The sequence below is a fragment of the Tursiops truncatus genome, chromosome 11 (genome assembly GCF_011762595.2).
Source record: "Tursiops truncatus isolate mTurTru1 chromosome 11, mTurTru1.mat.Y, whole genome shotgun sequence".
Taxonomy (NCBI): Eukaryota; Metazoa; Chordata; class Mammalia; order Artiodactyla; family Delphinidae; genus Tursiops; species Tursiops truncatus.
In genome coordinates this window covers 90,096,912-90,115,409 of record NC_047044.1, presented here as the reverse complement: position 1 = coordinate 90,115,409, position 18,498 = coordinate 90,096,912, and the positions used below count along the sequence as shown (strand labels likewise).

Here is an 18,498-nt window from a genome sequence, read left to right as displayed (position 1 = left end):
AGACACTTTCAAAATGTTTGGCAATGGCTTTGTGCTGACAAGGCTGAGAGGCAGCTACGTGTGGGGGGAAAAGACTGGGATTACCTTTCCTATGTAGCCTATAATTGCTGTGTGAAGCTGACAGTAACAATCGTAGCTTCCATTTGTTGAGCACCTACTATGTGCCATGAAGTGTGTTGTACTAGATGCTTTACACATGTACAGCATCTTTGCAAGTCAAATCTATTTTGAACATCCCCATTTTACAGGCAGTAACATTCCTGGAACCAGCTAGTCATTAGGTGGAATTGTTGGTGTATTGAGTTGGACCCGTTTGGAGTCTGCTCCATTACATCAGGATGCCTCTGTTCATAACTTTGGTGTCTGTAGGTAGAGCAATGGCGATACAGTATATACTTGGCAGGATTGTTCTGGGATTCGAATGCTATCATCTCTCTGAAAGTACCTAGCATAGTAACTGGCTCATGGTAAACAAGCCATAACTAAGAGAGTTCCTTCTTTCAGCAGAGTGGAGCTGTCTCTGACCGTGAGTACAGAGTTGATTAGTAGCCTGTGTTGAGTGACTCCAGATAACTTTAACCTCCTGCTCACAAAAAAAGCCTGAAAAAATTCTTAGTATCACAGAATGAGAATTTTAGAGCTCCAAGATGTTGTCAAGGGACTTCCCTGGTGGCACAGTGGTTAAGAATCCGCCTGCCAACGCAGGGGACACAGGTTCGAGCCCTGGTCAGGGAAGATCCCACATGTCGTGGAGCAACTAAGCCCGTGCGCCATAACTACTGAGCCTGCGAGCCACAACTACTGAAGCCTGCCCACCTAGTGGCCATGCTCTGCAACAAGAGAAGCCACCGCAATGAGAAGCCCGTGCACCTCAACGAAGAGTAGCCTCCATTTGCCGCAACTAGAGAAAGCCTGCACGCAGCAACGAAGACCCAACACAGCCAAAAATAAATAAATAATTAAAAGAAAAGATGTTGTCAAGGTGCTTTCTTACAGATAAGGAAAATGAAGCTTAGAAGGGCAGTTGATGGCCCAGTGTCACACTTAATCGCTGCCAGAGCAAAGCTGAGACCCCAGTTCTTCCCACTCCTAGGCCCCCTGGTTTTCTAGGCCACAGAGTTGCTTCTCTTCAGGAAGCCAAGCGTAGAAGTCACATGGCACCGGGCCCCAGTTTGCTGGTTGGCCGCCCTTACCAGGCTAAGGGATCACCGCTCCCGTTTCAGGTGTGGGGTCCTCGACCTCTGGTCTCAGGCAGTAATTGGAAGGATCCTCTCCCTTCTTGTTCTGTAATCCTACTGTGAAAAGTCTCCAAATGCTTTTATTCAGTACATTCAGTAACTTAAGGGTTTCACCACTAGTTCTGGCAGCATGGTTTACGGGAGTTAGTACCCGAGTTCCGCACCTGGTGGAGAAGACCGAGGAATGCGCGCGACGGATTTTCCTGGCAGAGAAAAGGACCCGGGATCCCGCCTCCGCGGCGCGGCCGGGGGCTCCGCCCCCAGAGCGGAGAGGGCGGGGCGTGCGGCGCACGCGCGCGCGCGCGGAAGCAGGAAGGGCAGAGCTAAGGCAGGCGGGCTGGCGGGCGCGCGGGGGCGGGCGGTGCAGTGGCGGCCCTACCATGTCGGCGCACCAGGGAGGCACGGAGCTCGGTAAGGGCCCGCGGTCGCTCTCTCCCCTCTCCGTTGCTCCCGGTCCCCTGTCTCTTCGAACCTCGCGCCGCCCGGTGCCCTGGCCAGGGGTCCCTGGGCGCGTGCTCCCCGGGGCGGGAGGCGTAGGCTTGGGGGCCGCACCTGGGAGACACAGCCCCTGCGCCCGTGGACCCCGCAAACCTTGACTCACAAGCCTTATATTTATAAGCGGAAGGAATAGGAATGGATTAGACTTTTATCTTCCAACTCATTAGCTCACCTGGTTGCGAAGAACAGCAGCAACAAAAAAACCCCAAAGACCCCCAGACAAACCAGATGAAAACCTCCCTTCCACGCTCCTAATAGAATTATCTTGTGCGATTTAATGCCGGGTTTCCATAGGTAGGTGTTAACACAGCCGTATCCCCAGAGTGATCGTGCTGTTGGAAAAGTTGTCTCTGGACTATGTAACTTAATGTAAATTGTATGATTTTTAGAAGTACAGCGACTTTTAAAAGTGCTTGGATTATTTCCTCATTTATTTCATTTCATTGATGTTCTAAAATATTTCTGGCAAGAAAACTTAGTTTTGATTTCCCAAAATGTGAAAAATTCGCAATTCAAACATAGCAAAACCATGATGGAGCCAAAGGTTAAGGATCTCAGTTTAAGTATTATAGCTTGCATATCGGTATCCCGGATCTTCAGTTTAGCTCTGTGACTTTGGGCAAATAACTTAATCACTCTGTGCTTAAATTTCTTAATCTGTAAAATGGTTATAATAGCACTTACCTCATAAATTGGTTTGGAGATTAAATGAGAGGATGTTAATTGTTTGGCACATTGTGAGTACCTAGTGAGTATATAATAGTATTATATATATATAGTAAGTATGTAATAGTTTACTAGGTACTCACAATGTACCAAGTAAGTATGTACAGTAATAGTGTTAAAAGGTGAATTCTGTTTTTAGGGGCCAGTTTTGAGAGAATTAGCTATAAATTGTATGTAAGTCATACGGGTACACTTTTTTTCTTTAAAAGTGGCTGTTCTAACTAGAGTCTAGGCTTCATGAGATGGCCCAGAACTTTTGTCGAATGGTAAGAGCTTGTCTTTATAAAGGCAGGTGATTTCCTCACCGAACTGATTCGCCTTTACTCACTGCCCTTTAGCAGGTTATATTTTAAACTCTAGTTCTATCTTTGGAATGTGGACTTTAGTAATAAAGGAGTTCCCTAGATTGGAAGATCCAGAAAGATGGTGGATGGGGGATAGGGATGGGCTGTGGGTCTTAGTCATCTTGGTATCTTCAGGTTATGGCTGCGTGACTTTGTTCGCCATTTGATGCACTGTTATTTCCCCAAAACTTAGCAGTTTATTTTTCTTTCAAGAAACACAAACCTTTTTCTCTTTCTTTTTCTTATTGAGGTATAGTTGACATAGAACTTTTTTTACTTTATTTGCAAGAATTAGAATCACACCCATTCATTTGTTGAAAAGTAACAGTATAGACAAAAATCAATTGCTATGTAGAATAATAGTAAATGTGATTTTTATGCAGCTATTTAAATGATCATAGTTTTGTTTTATTCTCTTTGTTTAAATAACATCAGATATATTTCTAGGGTGTTTTTCCTTCACTGGTATTAATCATTAATCCAGACAGAGATTTGGCCTAAAATAAATTATTTGAAATATTTATGTACTAGAAAAAAAAATCATTCAGTATTAATTTATGCAGTTTATTAGTTGATGCCTTTTATAGAGTTTTCTAATTAAAAGTCTTTTAAAATAAACACTAACTTTTTTAAAGAAATAAACTTTTATTCCCTTATTACGAAGGAATTCATGTTTATTGTAAAAATTTTAGAAAATACAGTTGGAACAAAACAACTAAAATTATTACTGATAGTCACTAATTTATATTGTAGTGCATGTATATACTTCTTGTTAATAGACTTTTTTTTTTTAATAAATAGGTTCATTTGAGACTGAATCTGACCCTCATGATAAAAACTTCAAGGAAAACATTCTTTTATGGACCCATTGGACATGAGAAAGAAAGAACAGACCCTCTAATGTTCATTTTTATGTCAGTGTTTAGCGATCAATCCTATCTGTTTAAGATATTTTCTACTTAAAACATTAATTTCTGATTTTCTCCAACTTATACATAAAGCTAAAAACCTCTTTTTCTTTGGGCAGTGTTTGCCATTAAGTGGGTAGGTGACAGCTGTGTCCTCCTATGGAGAAGGCTTGACCAGTTTGGAATCAGAAGGAAAAAGAACCCTAAATCTGGTCTAGCTCCAGCCTGTGGCTTTGGCCAGGCTATTTGCTTTCTTTGAACAGTAGATCAGCGGTTCTCAGAGTGTGGTTCTGGGACCTACAGCATTAACGTTAGGTGACAGCTCATTAGAAATGCAAATTCTCAGGCCACATTGATCTCTTAATGAGTCAGAAACTCTGAGGGTGGGCCCTGGCATTCTGGTGGTTTTAAAGTGGTTCTGAAATGCACTCAGATTTGAGAACCACTGGCTTAAAGATCTTTAGGGCTCTATGGAGTGCTTCTGGCCCTTTGCATTCTATTAAAATGGACCGATGATGTTCTTTTCTTTATTCTGCTAGACGCCTGTTAAGTTTTGCCTAAAATGTAGGTGCAGCAGGGGCAGTGATCTTTCTTTTCTTCATTGATGTATCCCAGGCAGTTAGGATAGTGTCTGGCACACGGAAAGCCCACAAACATGCCTGCTGAATGCAGGAGTGAATTTAGAACTACTCCTTGCTTGGGAGTACTGGGGTGTCCACCTGGGCCCTTGTGTGTGGACAGGTGCCGTGCAGTCTCTACCTTCTCCCTCTTTTCTGAATAACGTTACAATTCAATTTTGTTACTTCTGTCTTTAAAGAGATCTCAAGAGGCTTACGAAGGATGTTGGCAGTGTGGCTTCCTTTCAAATGTGATTTTCTTTGGAGGCATCTGGAAAATGGGGGTGTTTGTATTAGGTGACTTCTAAGGGTCTCTGCTCTGTATCTGTCTGTATATCTGTAAGGTCTTGTGTTCAGAAAGGAAATTTACAAAGATATCTGAAAAACAGAAAAAAACTGATTGAAAACTGATTTTTAACTGGGACGGGATGGGGACAATTCTAGGAATTTCCTGTGTTGCAGTAAAAAGAGATTGTTTTAGGCATATATCCCCAATTGGAATGATCAGGGACCATGATTACTGAGGAATGTTTTGCTCTGTAGGGGCATTTTTTGTAATCCAAGTCAGAACAAACAGAAGGGGCAGTTTATTTGCTTAAAATACAGATAAACGAGATCAGTTCTGGATTAGTTGCCAAACCAAGAAGGAAGACGGGATTTTGTATTTTACAAAGCACTGTTATTCATCCAAAAAGTAGTTATTGAGTACCCATTGTCAACTGGGTAGTATTACCCTGGGCTCTGGGGAGACAAGATGGACAAGGGTAGTCCCTGTCTTCACAGAGCTAGGTCCGATCCCTAGCTGGGCGTCAAGCCAAAACTACAATTAAAATAAGTGCAAATGTGATATGCAGTTACTTTGCATTTATTTTTGTCTATTTAAGAAATTAGATAGTTGTGCCTAAACTGTACCTTAAATGAGTTGCCGTAACAGAGTTCTGGCCGTCTTGGCCTTGTAACTTTTATTTTCCCTTTAAGAACTTAGATGAGAATCAAAATGTAAGTAGCTCATTTCTGCCACTTGTACTAAGGCATAACTTTGGTGTAGAATGCTTCTGATTTTGGTGGTGGTGATTTTTCCACTGCAAAGTTATCTTAGAAAAGTTAAAAAAATTTTTTTTGACTGGAATCTTAAACTTTAAAGTTAGGCAAAACATGGGTTGCTTCCACAATAATTCTTTATTTAACACTAGACACTATGCCTAGGTGCTGGGTATAATGATGGTGGTTACCATAGAGCTTTAGTTTTGTGCCAGGTACGATACTGAGTGCTTTTTGCATTATCTCATTTAGTCTTCACAACAGCCCTGTGAAGATTTCATTATGATCTCTGTTCTACAGATGTGCAAACTGAGGTATAGAGAGTTTTTTTTTTTTTTTTTTTTTTTGGTATAGAGAGTTTGAAGTAACTTGCCAAAAGCCAGTTAGGCAGAGCTAACGTGGCAGAGCCAGAATTCACACCTAGATGGTTTGGTGCTAACACTACGTGCTTCAGCACTGCAATTGGTCTATATGTGCTGCCTGGGGCACTCGATCTGTGATGTAAGAGAAGGCAAGTTGATAGCTAGTGAATAATTTTACTGTGACTTTCTTAGCTTTGATTTGCCTGTGTCTGTGTGAAAGATTTTTGTTTTATTACCATAACCTATATCTTTTTTTTTTAACTTTTTATTTTATATTGGAGTATAGCTGGTTAACAATGTTGTGTTAGTTTCAAGTGTACAGCAAAGTGATTCAGTTTTTTATATATATATATATATATATATATATATATATATATACACACATGTATCTATTCTTTTTCAAATTCTTTTTCCATTTAGGTTGTTACATAATATTGAGCAGAGTTCCCTGTGCTATACAGTAGGTCTTGTTGCATAACCCACATCTTAACCATTGCAATTTGTTTGGGGGAAGGTGAAGTTTATCCTGAGGGAGAATGGAAATATCCAAACTTTGGTGGATTATGAGAGTAAGCTTAGATGTAACTGAATAAGTAATTTTCTGGGGTGGCATCTTAAAGCCAGCCTTCCTCTGGGATTTCTTCAGGTAGGTGTGCTGATGTGCCTCAGAGCATCATGGGGTGGGGACCTGGGAGTGAGCTCCAAGCGGTCAGGTTTTTTTTTTTGTCAGTTGGTTTGTTTTCTTTTTCTTGTCTCTCTGTAGTTTTGAAAACCCCAGCTCTCACACTCTAGTCTTTGGGCTTACTTTGGCTTCCTGGGTTTAAAAAGCAATCCTGTCTCTTGATGTGATCTTTAGGTGTAGAAAGAAAACGAGAGAGAGAGAGAGAGAGAAAGAAAGATAGGAAGATGGAGAAAAATTTTGATAATGATCTTTTGTTGATTTCAGGTAACTTTTTTGTCTTTGTTTTGTGTCTTTTTTGGTTTTTTTTTTTGGATTTCTAATTTTGGGACCTCTTTTTATAGTTTCCTGAGAACTAGAATCTCTTTAGTTATAAACAAGGCAGTTTAAGGAGTCTATAGATTTCAGGTGAGAAACAACGTGAATTACCTTTCCAGAATCCCTTTTGTTGTTTATTTTTTGAGAGACAGAAGGGCATTGAAGATTAGGTAAGAATAGAATTGAAAATTATTAGATTTCTGCAGGGGATTTCCCAAGTGGAGTTAACTGGAGATTTCCTCTTAACTGTAAAATTGATTTGTGCCATATTTTAAATTAGTGTGGATTTTATATCTGAATCCAATGTTCTTTCTCTTTAATACTTAGTATATGTATATTTCTTTAGGTTTACTGTGATACTTCTGCAAACATTACCTCTTTTAATTCTCCCAGTAATCCTTTGGGGTGAGTTGTTATTTTCACTTCATAGGTAATGATTCAAATCCAGAACATCTGAGTACAAGTTCTTTATTCTTTGCTTTACGCCATAGCTGCCTCTGTGTGTATATGTAGTATTCTAGGTACTAGGGAAGAAAGATAATATGAAAATAATTATTTTTATGTAATTCTGATCTTACACATGATGAATTTATTATCTTCCACTGAGTACAGGTATCCCACTGCACTTGGTGACCTTACGCCACTTCACTTATGAAATGCCTGCATTAGTACCTGTTTTCACTAACGGAAAGAAATTCAAAAGAATTTTTGCTTTTACGAAAAGTTACTAGACCTACTAATATAGGTCTTCCGTAAAAGCGAAATGGCATAATGAGAACTTTCGGAAAGTGGGTGATACTTTTCACTTTGTGCCAGTTCGGCTGACCAAAGGTTTCCTAGGAGCCCTCTACTTTCAGATAGTAGGGGAAACCTGTATTGATTATAAACTAGAATAACAAAAGTTTTTTGCTGTACTTTTTTTTTTTTTTTTTTTTTAACTTTAAAGCAATGTCAAACTTTTAGGGAAGTTGTAAGTGCAGTAGAAAGAACTTTTTCCTTTGAACCACCTGAGGAACACGGTTGACTGACACGATGCACCACCACCCCTGGATACTTGAGTATTTCCTATGGGTAAGGACAGTTTCCTCAAAGGCTGCAACAACCCTGCAGTCCTCAAAGTGGGACCTTTAACGTGGATACATTATTACCATCCAATCCACCAACTTCATTCATGTTTGGCCAGTTGTCCAAACAATGTTTTTTATTTCAAAAAGATCCGTTTCACAATCATATGTTGCCTTTAACTGTCTGTCTTTTTAGCCTTCAGGCTGAAATGATTGCTCAGTGTTTCATTGACTTTTGCAGCATACGGGCCAGTTATTTTATAGGATGTTCCTCCGTTTCTGTTTGTAGTGTTTTTTTCATGGTTAGATTCAGATTATGCATCTCTGGCAGGAATTTCACAGAAATGATGCTGTGTTCTTCTCACTGCATCCTGTTAGGTAGCACATGATATTGACTTGTCTCATTATTGATGGTGTTCATTTCGATTATTCGATTAAGGTGCTGTCTCCTAGGCTTCACTGCTGTAAAGTTACTTTTTAACCTTTGTAATTCATGTGTGTTTTGTGTGGTGGTACTTTGAAACTATTTAAGTACCCTGTTCCTCTGCAGATTTTCAGTTTATTTATGTTTGTTTATATCAGTATATATTTGAGGTTTCCTATTTTTTCCAAATGGGTTGTAATTGTTACTATTATTATTTAATATTCCAATTGTTTAGATTTTGCTAAGGGGAGCCCCTTCATCCTAGCTTCTCTCTCTTTCTGACGTGTACCATTATTTTTGAAGTACTTCATTCTTTTCTGGCTTACCAAGGTGTCCCAGGCTTATCTTACACTTCCCCTGCCCCAGCACTAGAGTCAGCTCTTTCTCCAAGGAATGTTTCTTTCAGTGGATAATGGTATTTAGATGCCATGATCTGGGCGGTGGGTATGCACATGGTGACTGGAATGTCTCTGCTCCGAATCCCCTTACTTGGTAGAGCTAGAGAATGTGTATACACACACACCCACACGTTTACTTCTCTAACTGTCTACTTATCATCTGTCTATATCTCTCTATATAGTGAAAACCAGGAGTCAGACCGATTCCTCCAATTCCAGTACAATACCACGGATTTGTTCCGTTTTTCTCTCTTTGCATATTTGAAACCCTTCACGTGCTGGGCTGTACATACTCCACGGCCAGTAGACATTCTTCTGGACTTACTCAGGTTCTGACACTCTGAGCTGGGTACCTTCATCCAGCCTGGGCTCCAACTGCTTGCATCAGGCTGCCGCCCACATTGATACCCCGCAGCAGGTCTATGGCTCTCTGGGCCAGGCTGCCCATCCACGTAGATAGCCTCCTTTTCCTGCTTGTCTCGACTCCCATGTCTGGCTACCCCTTCCCTTCATGCAGACACCCTCTGTGTTGCGATTGGACTCTGGCCTAACCCCCGTGCTTAAGTGCCCCCCTAACTTGTTGGGCTCCCATAGCCCACTCTGGGCCATAGTTAGTCCCCCTCCTGACCTGGCTCAAATGACTCCCACCCTCCCGTGGTGGGGGGTTAGGACAGTTGTTTAGGAGGGGAGGGGACCAGAATGCATTTAAAAAATTTATTCTTATGTATTATAAATTTATACACATTTAAAAAAACCCCCAAAACAAAGTAGAGTTCCTGCTGTTCCTGGCACTGGTTACTTGTTGCTCGTGGTAATGGCTGGGATACCAGAGTGACCATAGCCTGGTCCCTGCTTTCCTGAAGCTTACAATCAACGAAGGGACACTGTCATGTACATCATCACAGGAGGATACAGGTGACCGTATAGAAGTAATCAGATTGGAAAGTGATGGAGGAATTTACAGGTAGTCCAGGGGAGGTTTTTGGAAAGGATGTTTTTGACAGGGAGTAGTTTCTGCAAAGGAACTTACCCAAAACAGCCTGGCATGTTTCATTAACTATAGGAACCCAATTTTCAGATTTCTAGTGTAATCTTCTCATTCTGTAATGGCTAACAGTAATATTTTAGTGAAGAAAGAAGAAAAAAACCCTTCGTATTCTATGTATGAAATTCATCCACAGAGTCAATATAACGATCGTGTACGCTTTTAGGTTTTAAATTGGGCATCCTTTTCTGAACTCAAACTTTGATTTTTACCTTAGAAGTCTTACCATTTGCTTATAAGCATGAGTGATGAGACTGTGTTTTATTATTCTGATACTGTTTTGGTAAACAGAAAGAACTATAATTATTTGGGTTTGTTGTATAATCAAATAAATAAAAGTTTTCCATGGTGCCTGCTAATTAAAAAAAAAACAAACAAAAAATTTTTTAAAGCATCTGAGCTCTGTGGATTTTAATTGTTAGGAGGGAACACGAAGTTCAGGCGCTCATTTGAAATGGGATACCTCTGCCGGGAAAGAAAGACTAGTCAACGAGACAGCGGAGAGAGCCCTGGAGGATGCGCTTTAGACGTGTCACTAGAAATTGTTTAAGTGGAGAGCGCTGGCCCTTTTAAAACGCTGCCTGTCACTGGAGGATTGGGTCACCTTGAAATGTGTTCATCTTTGAGTTAAAGGCATAAAAAGGCACTTTGAAATTTTTCAGTTAACTTTGGTGTGTGGTGTGTGTGCATCTGTGGATGTACCACTCCTTTGCCTGCCTCAGCCATGAATAGTCATTTCCCTGGAAACCAAAGTGGTCGCATGGGAGAGATAAATGTTTCATCTCCGCCCCAGCAAACTGTACAGATTTGTAAGTGTTGAGACTCTCCCGGGCTGCAACTTCTGTCTTTGTAGAGTCAGGCCTACTTCCCCTAAAGCAAAGTCTGAGATAAGAGCAGCCTCTGGTAATTACTTCCTAAAAAGGTGCTACTTAAGTGGTGCTTGGGTTCTCCTGGAATGTGGTTAATAATGTCAAGATTGTGGTGTTTAATGTCTGGTAAAAATATCCAAATTAACTGCTCTTGTAATTCAGATTCAGGTAAACTTTGCAACTGAACACCTAGTGGACACAACTCCTGCCCCATAGCCACAAGGTAGAGGTGTGTTTGTGTGTGTGTAAGTGTGTGGTTTCATTCAGTGTCTAACATTTGGCGTTGAACTAGATGACTGGCATGTTTAAGGTCTACAGACTATTATCTCTGATGTAGAGATCCTTGTATAAACATTACTTAGGAATATGTCAAACACTGTTTCCTAGGGAAAGAAATAGTGTCCGCATTTATAAAACTACCTTTTTTTTTTTTTTAAACATGTCACCGTTTCACAGCAGGAAGGCATCTTAGGTATCAGTCTCACAGATGATACCTTGTATTACAGACGAGTAAATGGGGACCTAAGGAAGGTAAAGCTATGGTCACAGGGCTGGTTAGAGGCAGTACTGGACTTGAGGCTCAGGCTCTGTCTTTGCTGATTTATTCCAATACATTGCGTTACCTCCATTTACCATTAGCTTTGTAGGAGCTCGGCTGGGTTCTGGCCCTGAATCAGGATCACCTGAGATGCTTGTTAAAAATGCAGATTCCTGAGCTCCACAATAGCTTTCCTTACCCATATGAGAGGAGAAGCCCAGGAATCTACATTTCACAAGCTCCCCAGATGGTTCTCATGAACACTGCAGATTGAGAACCCTGCAGTAAGCCAGAGTGACCCAGATCAGTTAGTTTCAGGGCATCTTCCGTTACTGTATTCAGTTGGCTTGTATCCGCGGGTTCCGCATCCCTGAAGGGCTGATTGTACTGTGCCATTTTCTGTAGGATATTTGAGCATCCATAGATTTTGGTACCCGTGGGACTCCCGGGACGAACCTGTGGATACTGAGGGACGACTGGATTACTTTTTTTGAGAAATCCTTTCTCTGTGACTTTTACCTTTACGTTAATATCTTTTATATGTCATAGTTTTTTGTATATGGTTACCAAAGCTTCTGCAAGCAAATCTGGGGACAATTTAGCCTTTTATTTTCTAGTCGAAATATGTCACCAAACGTGCAAAGCATATTGTGAAGGCCTATCGGAAAAATCAGGAGTGTAAGGCAGTTAAGTAGGTGTATATATCTGAAAAGCGCATTGTATCTGAAATGGAGCATATTTTATTCAAATAATGCCGTGGCTAAATGGAAAAATATAGTCCAACAGTGGTCCTGATGATGATTTTGGAGACTTAATCAAGAGTATCTTCTCCACGGTCTCAGAGACTGGAGGGGGCAGACCCTGAAGATCCCAATACCCGCAGATGTGATATTGTCTACCAGAAAGGGTAATTTAGTTAGTTTTCTGGTGGGAGAAAGAACATATTCATATTTCCTTGGAGACTATTAAGTTGGTGTCGTGGACTCAGGGAGGAAGGGGACAATCCTCTATATATTTGTATTTGGCAAAGTGGCTCCAGCTCCGTATATGTTGGCGTTTTGGGGGGAGATTTTTTTTTTTCTCTTCCGTATTTAGGGAGAAACCGAAATGCTTCTGGTAATTCCCAAAGAAACAAGAAATGTATTTTAGTCTTGTATCTTTATAAGCAGAGTTTATTTTCCTTTTTCAAAAAGTTTTGACTCTTCAGGAGGTAATTATTATTATACTCTCAAACCCTTCCATCCAGCACATATATGGAGAGTACCTAGTGCGGACTCGGCACTATCCACGTCTTTGTGAAAGAGACGAGGGCCACAGAAGGCGGGAGGCCCCGCCCTTGAGAAACTTGTCTTCATCAAACTTTGAAGTGTCACTGGGAAAGCACAGAGCTTTACTCTTGTCAAGGAAAGCAGACTTCGCTCATCCTTGGGATATGCCGTTGCCCTGTTTCAGACAATGAACCCGTCAACATTGTATTGATATTTATTCCTAACATTTAAAACTACTGTGGGAAATCTCTTGCATGAGGCAGAGATCTCGTATGGATTTTATCAGTGAAAACACCTCATGGATCTGGCTCCAGGAAGAAAAAAAATCACAGTTTCATTCTGCAGATGAATATTGTTTGACTGGTTGTAATATTATGCCAGTAACTACATAAAGTAGAGAAGCTGTGGGACTAAGTGACTAGCATGTAGAGTCTAGACATTAGGCATTGGTGCTGGTAATACGGAAGATGCCTCAGACAAAAAGCAGACTTCTCTCTGCTTCTGAAAGAGAGTTAAATTGTTTTGGTGCCGACAAGAGTGCGTTTACCTGTCAAGTGAAATCAGGCATCCTGTGGAGTGAATGTCGGGGGATCTGTACCTGGCCATGTATGCTTCACCCAGTGCATTGTGGTTTATCAGGAAAGGATACAGGATTGGGAGGGACCCAGGCATTTTGGTCCTTTCTCTGACAGCATCTGGCCATGTGACCTTGGGTAGGGGACTCCAGTGCCCTGGCTTGTGCTTTCCAAATTGGTGAGACAGACATATGACAATGTTCGTTGATCCGTTGTAACAGATGTGCCACTCTGGCGGGGGGTAAATGGGAACTCTCTGTACCTTCCACTCAGTTTTGCTGGGAACCTCAGACTTCTCTAAAGAATGAAGTCTACTGAGAAAACAAAACATGGGTAATGGGGAGGGTATGCCTGTGTGGGGCGGGGGGTAAATGGGAAGTCTCTGTACCTTCCACTCAGTTTTGCTGGGAACCTCAAACTTCTCTAAAGAATGAAGTCTATTGAGAAAACAAAACAAAATACAGTCACATGATCTCTGAGAGTCCTTCTGGTTCTGAAGTTCTTTGAGTCTTCTGGTCATTGCTTAGAGTTACCGTTCTGTGGAACTGTAGGTCTGCGATGGTCTCTGTGCTTGGAATTCATACCTTTCCCTCCTTCTATGGTCATCACATTCCTCCCGGGTTTTCAAGGCTCTGAGTTCCAGTGATCAGTTTTTATCCCCCACCCTGCATTCTGTGACGATTGGACACAATGAAATACATTATTATGTATTTTCTTTCTCCCTAGATGTTTCATGAATGTACATCTGGACTTCACAGGTCTTTCACGCAAGCAGAGCCTTTTATTTTGTATTCATTCCTCTGCATGGCAGAGTATTGATCATAGTCTTAGTGTTTCATTCATAAAAAGTACCTTGTAGATTCTTCTCTTCCTCTTTTCTTCTGTTCCTAGACTTCGCTCATTCTATCGCATATCTAAGTCATGACAGTGGTCTTTCTCATCTGCCCCAGGAAAATCCATATTTGATTAAACTTTTCCTTACAGTTTATTATTCAAATAGAATAACAGCTTATCTTCTCATATTTGCTATTTTGATTATTTGGCTCCTTTAAGATGTATTTCCATTTCATGAAAAATATAAAATCTGACTTAGTCAAATTAATGTAATTGCGGTCTTTAGTAGAAAGGCGTAATTGAATTGGGGGGACAATCAAATAGTGCTGTCACCTAGTGTATGGCTTAGGGAACTCCGCTCAATATTATGTAACAACCTAAATGGGAAAAGAATTTGAAAAAGAATAGATACATGTATATGTATAACTGAATCACTTTGCTGTACACCTGAAACTAACACAACATTGTTAATCAACTATACTCCAATATAAAATAAAAAGTTAAAAAAAAGGAATGAATCATTTAAAGTAACTGAACCATATATTAAAAAAAAAAAAATAGTGCTGTCAGGAGGTGATGAATGGGTTTAGCCACATAGGAATTCTTACAAGACTGGAAGTGGAAATGTCTGTTAAAATCTGTTAAAGTTGCATGTCAAATAGTTGAATTAAGTAAATATGCTTTTCACTCTAAAGATTTTATATATGGCATCGTAGAAATAGCTTGAGTTTGGAATCATAGAGAGCTGTTTGAATCTTAGCCCTGACATGTGCGTGTGACCTTGGATAAGTACTTTAATCTCTGAGGTTCAGTTTCCTCATCTATAAAATGGACCTGATGTCTTCGTGGCAGACTTAGTGTGAATATTCAATGAGAAATATAGTTACATCACGCTTAACTTGATGAGTGACCAATAAATGGTAGCCATTATTCCAGTAATCTTCCGAAAATACAGCTTTCATTGTTTCACCTCCTCTGTTAAAGGCTTACTTCGTTTCCTCTGCTGTTCACTACTCATCTCCTGAGGTCCTTTGCCTTGTCTTATGGCACCTACTGATTTCTGTCCTGTGTTTGCATGTGGTAGTGATGCTTTATATAATAAGCTGCTCGAGGGTAGCATCTGTGTTTGTTGGGTCTCTGTGTCCCTCATATTACATAGAACAGTAGTTTTCATGGTGCCTGTAATTGTTTGTATTAGTGTTTGTTAAGTGAATGAATAAAGAAGCATCAGTGCCTTTTCTAGCAACTTACAATGCCTGTTGTGCGAAGCCCAGACATTTTGCTCTCTCTCTTTGAGGATCCTGGATCATTTGGCCTGTTCCTGTTACCCACACCTTCCCCCTTGGAGGTCAAGCTTAAATCCCTCCACTCTCCTGAAACCTTCTCTTATTTCTTTTGTTTAGTAGATGTCTTTTAAATTATTTTGATTATTTTTTCTCTGTAACTTTGCTTCTCACCATGTTGATTACCTGTTCCTTAACACCAAAGATGATAACTCCTACATAAGAGGCATACCTATCTGAAAACTTTGGAAAATGAATCAGTGTGGAGGTCTTACTCTTTCAAAGTATGAATGAAAAATGTTTAAAATTTATGCCATTTAGGATGAAATTTTCCTAAACTTAAGTATCGTTTTTTGTTTTTTTTTTGCGGTACGCGGACCTCTCACTGTTGTGGCGTCTCCCGTTGCGGAGCACAGGCTCCGGATGCACAGGCTCAGCGGCCATGGCTCACGGGCCCAGCCACTCCGCGGCATGTGGGATCTTCCCGGACCGGGGCACGAACCCGTGTCCCCTGCATCGGCAGGCGGACTCTCAACCACTAAGCCACCAGGGAAGCCCTAAAAGGTGTTTTTGCCTAATAGGTAGTATATAGTCATCATAGAAATTAAAAAAAAAAAGTATAAACAGAATGAAATTAAACTTGCCCACTATCATACCATGGAGAAGCAGAACTCTGAAGGTTTAGTCTCTGTGTGAAGTAGAGTGCACTGGGTAAAATTTAATTGTTTTTTGGCGACTTGAAGGCTCGTCATTACAAGCATGTTAAGTCCTTGTAAGTACTCTGTATCGTAAGTACTCAGTAAATATTAACTTTTAGTAATAAAAGGTATAAATGGACTCCTGAGGCCTTTAGAGCCACTTTTCTCTAAAGTGCCTGGGCTGCTCTGCTTTTTTCTGGTTCACTGAGTGTATTTTTAATAAAGTTTTTGATTCCTCTCGTGTGATCAGGATGTCACTCTTCTGCTATGGAGATCTGCACCTTCTGACTTGCTGTTTTGAATATGCACTAGGCTAGAAACAAGAGCATCGAGGTTTCTAGAATTGTGAGAAAACTAAGAGCAAGAGGGTTCTGAGTGGAGGTTCCAGCGGCCTTCCACAGTTGGGGTCTGCAAGAGAATTAAGCCTTAATGCCCTAAGGCATCCATCATGTATAATGAAACAGTTTTTCTCTGATGCATTTGGAAGGGTACTAGTTCTCTCCTGGGAGGAATGAGAAAGTAGTCATTCAGATTTATTATTTGTTCTCTGGTTCAGATGAGGAACTGTGGTTAAGAAAGGCTAAGGCTCTCCAGTGAGTCGGGTGCATAAACACCATCTGTGATGCTGTGAAACCTCTATTCACAGATCAGAGCCCTTCTCCATTTTTTTTTTTTTTTTTTTTTTTTGCGGTACGCGGGCCTCTCACTATTGTGGCCTCTCCCCTTGCGGAGCACAGGCTCCGGACGCGCAGGCTTAGCGGCCATGGCTCACGGGCCCAGCCGCTCCGCGGCATGTGGGATCTTCCCGGACCGGGGCACGAACCCGTGTCCCCTGCATCGGCAGGCGGACTCTCAACCACTGCGCCACCAGGGAAGCCCTAGTCAGTACCATTTTTATCCTGACTTTACAAAGTGAGGGGGCTGGGTTTTGAGAGGTAAGGCATCTTGCCTATAATCGTATAGCTGGCAAGAGTGGTGGGCTGGGACTCAGCCCTAGTCTGTGTGACTTGGGAGACTGCTCTTGACCTGAGAGCTACCTTGCCTCTTTATATACTTATTTTTAATTTTTCATACTTACGTTTGTTATTCTTCATAAAACCTCACATTCCATATATGACCAACTGCTAATTACCAGTCTTAATTGGAAACCAATGAAGGTAGACAGGAAATCTATAGATAATGTCCAAATGTTATTTTAATTAATAATTTTAAAATTCTTACTCATTCTTCTTATATAGGGGTTTAAAAACAAGAGACAAAAAATGATTACTTTAAAATTCAACTTTTTATATATTTATAATTTGGATTACATGGTGGACATGCCATGGGCAAGCAATGAGAACAGGCAACGGCCAGGGGCCTAGAGCGTCCTGTCTGGATCATTAACCCCTGGGTAATCAAGGGTTTAGCAGGTGTTCAGCTGCTTTAGCTGGTTTAATCAGCTGGTGTTACGGATACTGCTTATGGAGCAGGGGAAATTCTGCCTCTGGGGCACCTGCCTCTTGCTGTGAGCTTTCCCCTGAGCTGTCTGTTTGGAGGGTGCCTTTCCCCTTGTTTAAGAGCTGTCTGGGACAAGAATAGAAAATTCCCTTCCCACCAACGTGTGAGAGATGGATGGTGTAACGAACCACTTTTCCTAGGAAAGTTACCTTTAATAAGTACCAAGGAATGACAGCTGTGCAATTTGAAACGTTTAACCAGAGGGAACATTGGGTGGTGGGGAGCCTTCTTGCTCTTCCCGAAATCTTGCCATTTTGACTTCTGTCCACTCTGCTGGGTATAGCTGACCTTACGTAAGTCTCTCAGTCTTCTAGGTCTGTAGCTGTTAAATCCTCCCCTGCAGACCGGAGTCGCCTTGTCTGCGAAACTTGGACCAGATCCAGCTCCTGTGGAGCGCTGACTCAGTCACGTGACTGCAACAGGTGCTTTCAGTTCTGGAGCAGGTGGGGTGGGGGGGTGGGGGGGTGGATTGGGGAGGGGGGTCTGTGTTCCTGGGGTGCACCCCCAGGGGGAATGCTTCCCAAGGAGCGTGGCTGCAGAGATGCTCTTGTAGAGCTGACTCAGCCTAACTTCCGAGTTGGCAAGTCTAATCACTTCTTGTTTAAAATAGGGGTGCTGGTGCTTTCACGTTTTTGATGACTTGTCACAGAGCACCTCAAAGCCCCGGCAAAACCAGCCCCCTTGTTAAAAACCTGTGCCACAAAAGAACTTCTTCCCGAAATTGCAGAAGGCTATCAGGTGCTGCCTTGGGAAGCAGTGTTTTGAATCAGCACCCAGCACGTGGTGATTGCCACTCGAATTCAGTTTTGAACAGAGGTTCCCAGGCAGTGTTGGCAGTCACGGTGCTCCATAATGTGACGGGGCTGGTTTGTTGGTTTTGGAAGGCAGTGTCAACTGGAGCCCTGTCTGCTTGCAGTCAGAGTGTTTTATTTTATTTTATTTTTTAAACATCTTTATTGAAGTATAGTTGCTTTACAATGGTATGTTAGTTTCTGCTGTATAACAAAGTGAATCAGCTATACATATACATATATCCCCATATCTCCTCCCTCTTGCGTCTCCCTCCCACCCTCCCTATCCCAGCCCTCTAGGTGGTCATAAAGCACCGAGCTGATCTCCCTGTGCCATGCAGCTACTTCCCACTAGCTATCTATTTTACATTTGGTAGTGTATACATGTCCATGCCACTCTCTCACTTCATCCCAGCTTACCCTTCCCCCTCCCCGTGTCCTCAAGTCCATTCTCTACGTCTGCGTCTTTATTCCTGTCCT

General features: G+C 41.5%; 1 protein-coding gene across 1 annotated transcript in view; it reads left to right on the top strand.

Moving 5' to 3' along the window:
* Window positions 1-1,522: 1,522 nt before the first annotated feature.
* Window positions 1,523-18,498, top strand: part of DERA (deoxyribose-phosphate aldolase) — a 114,285-nt gene continuing 97,309 nt past the window's right edge. Inside the window, exon 1 of the mRNA XM_019937029.3 lies at window positions 1,523-1,649. Coding sequence (XP_019792588.1) covers window positions 1,619-1,649 — 31 coding nt within the window. The 5' untranslated portion in view covers window positions 1,523-1,618. The remainder of the gene's footprint in view (window positions 1,650-18,498) is intronic.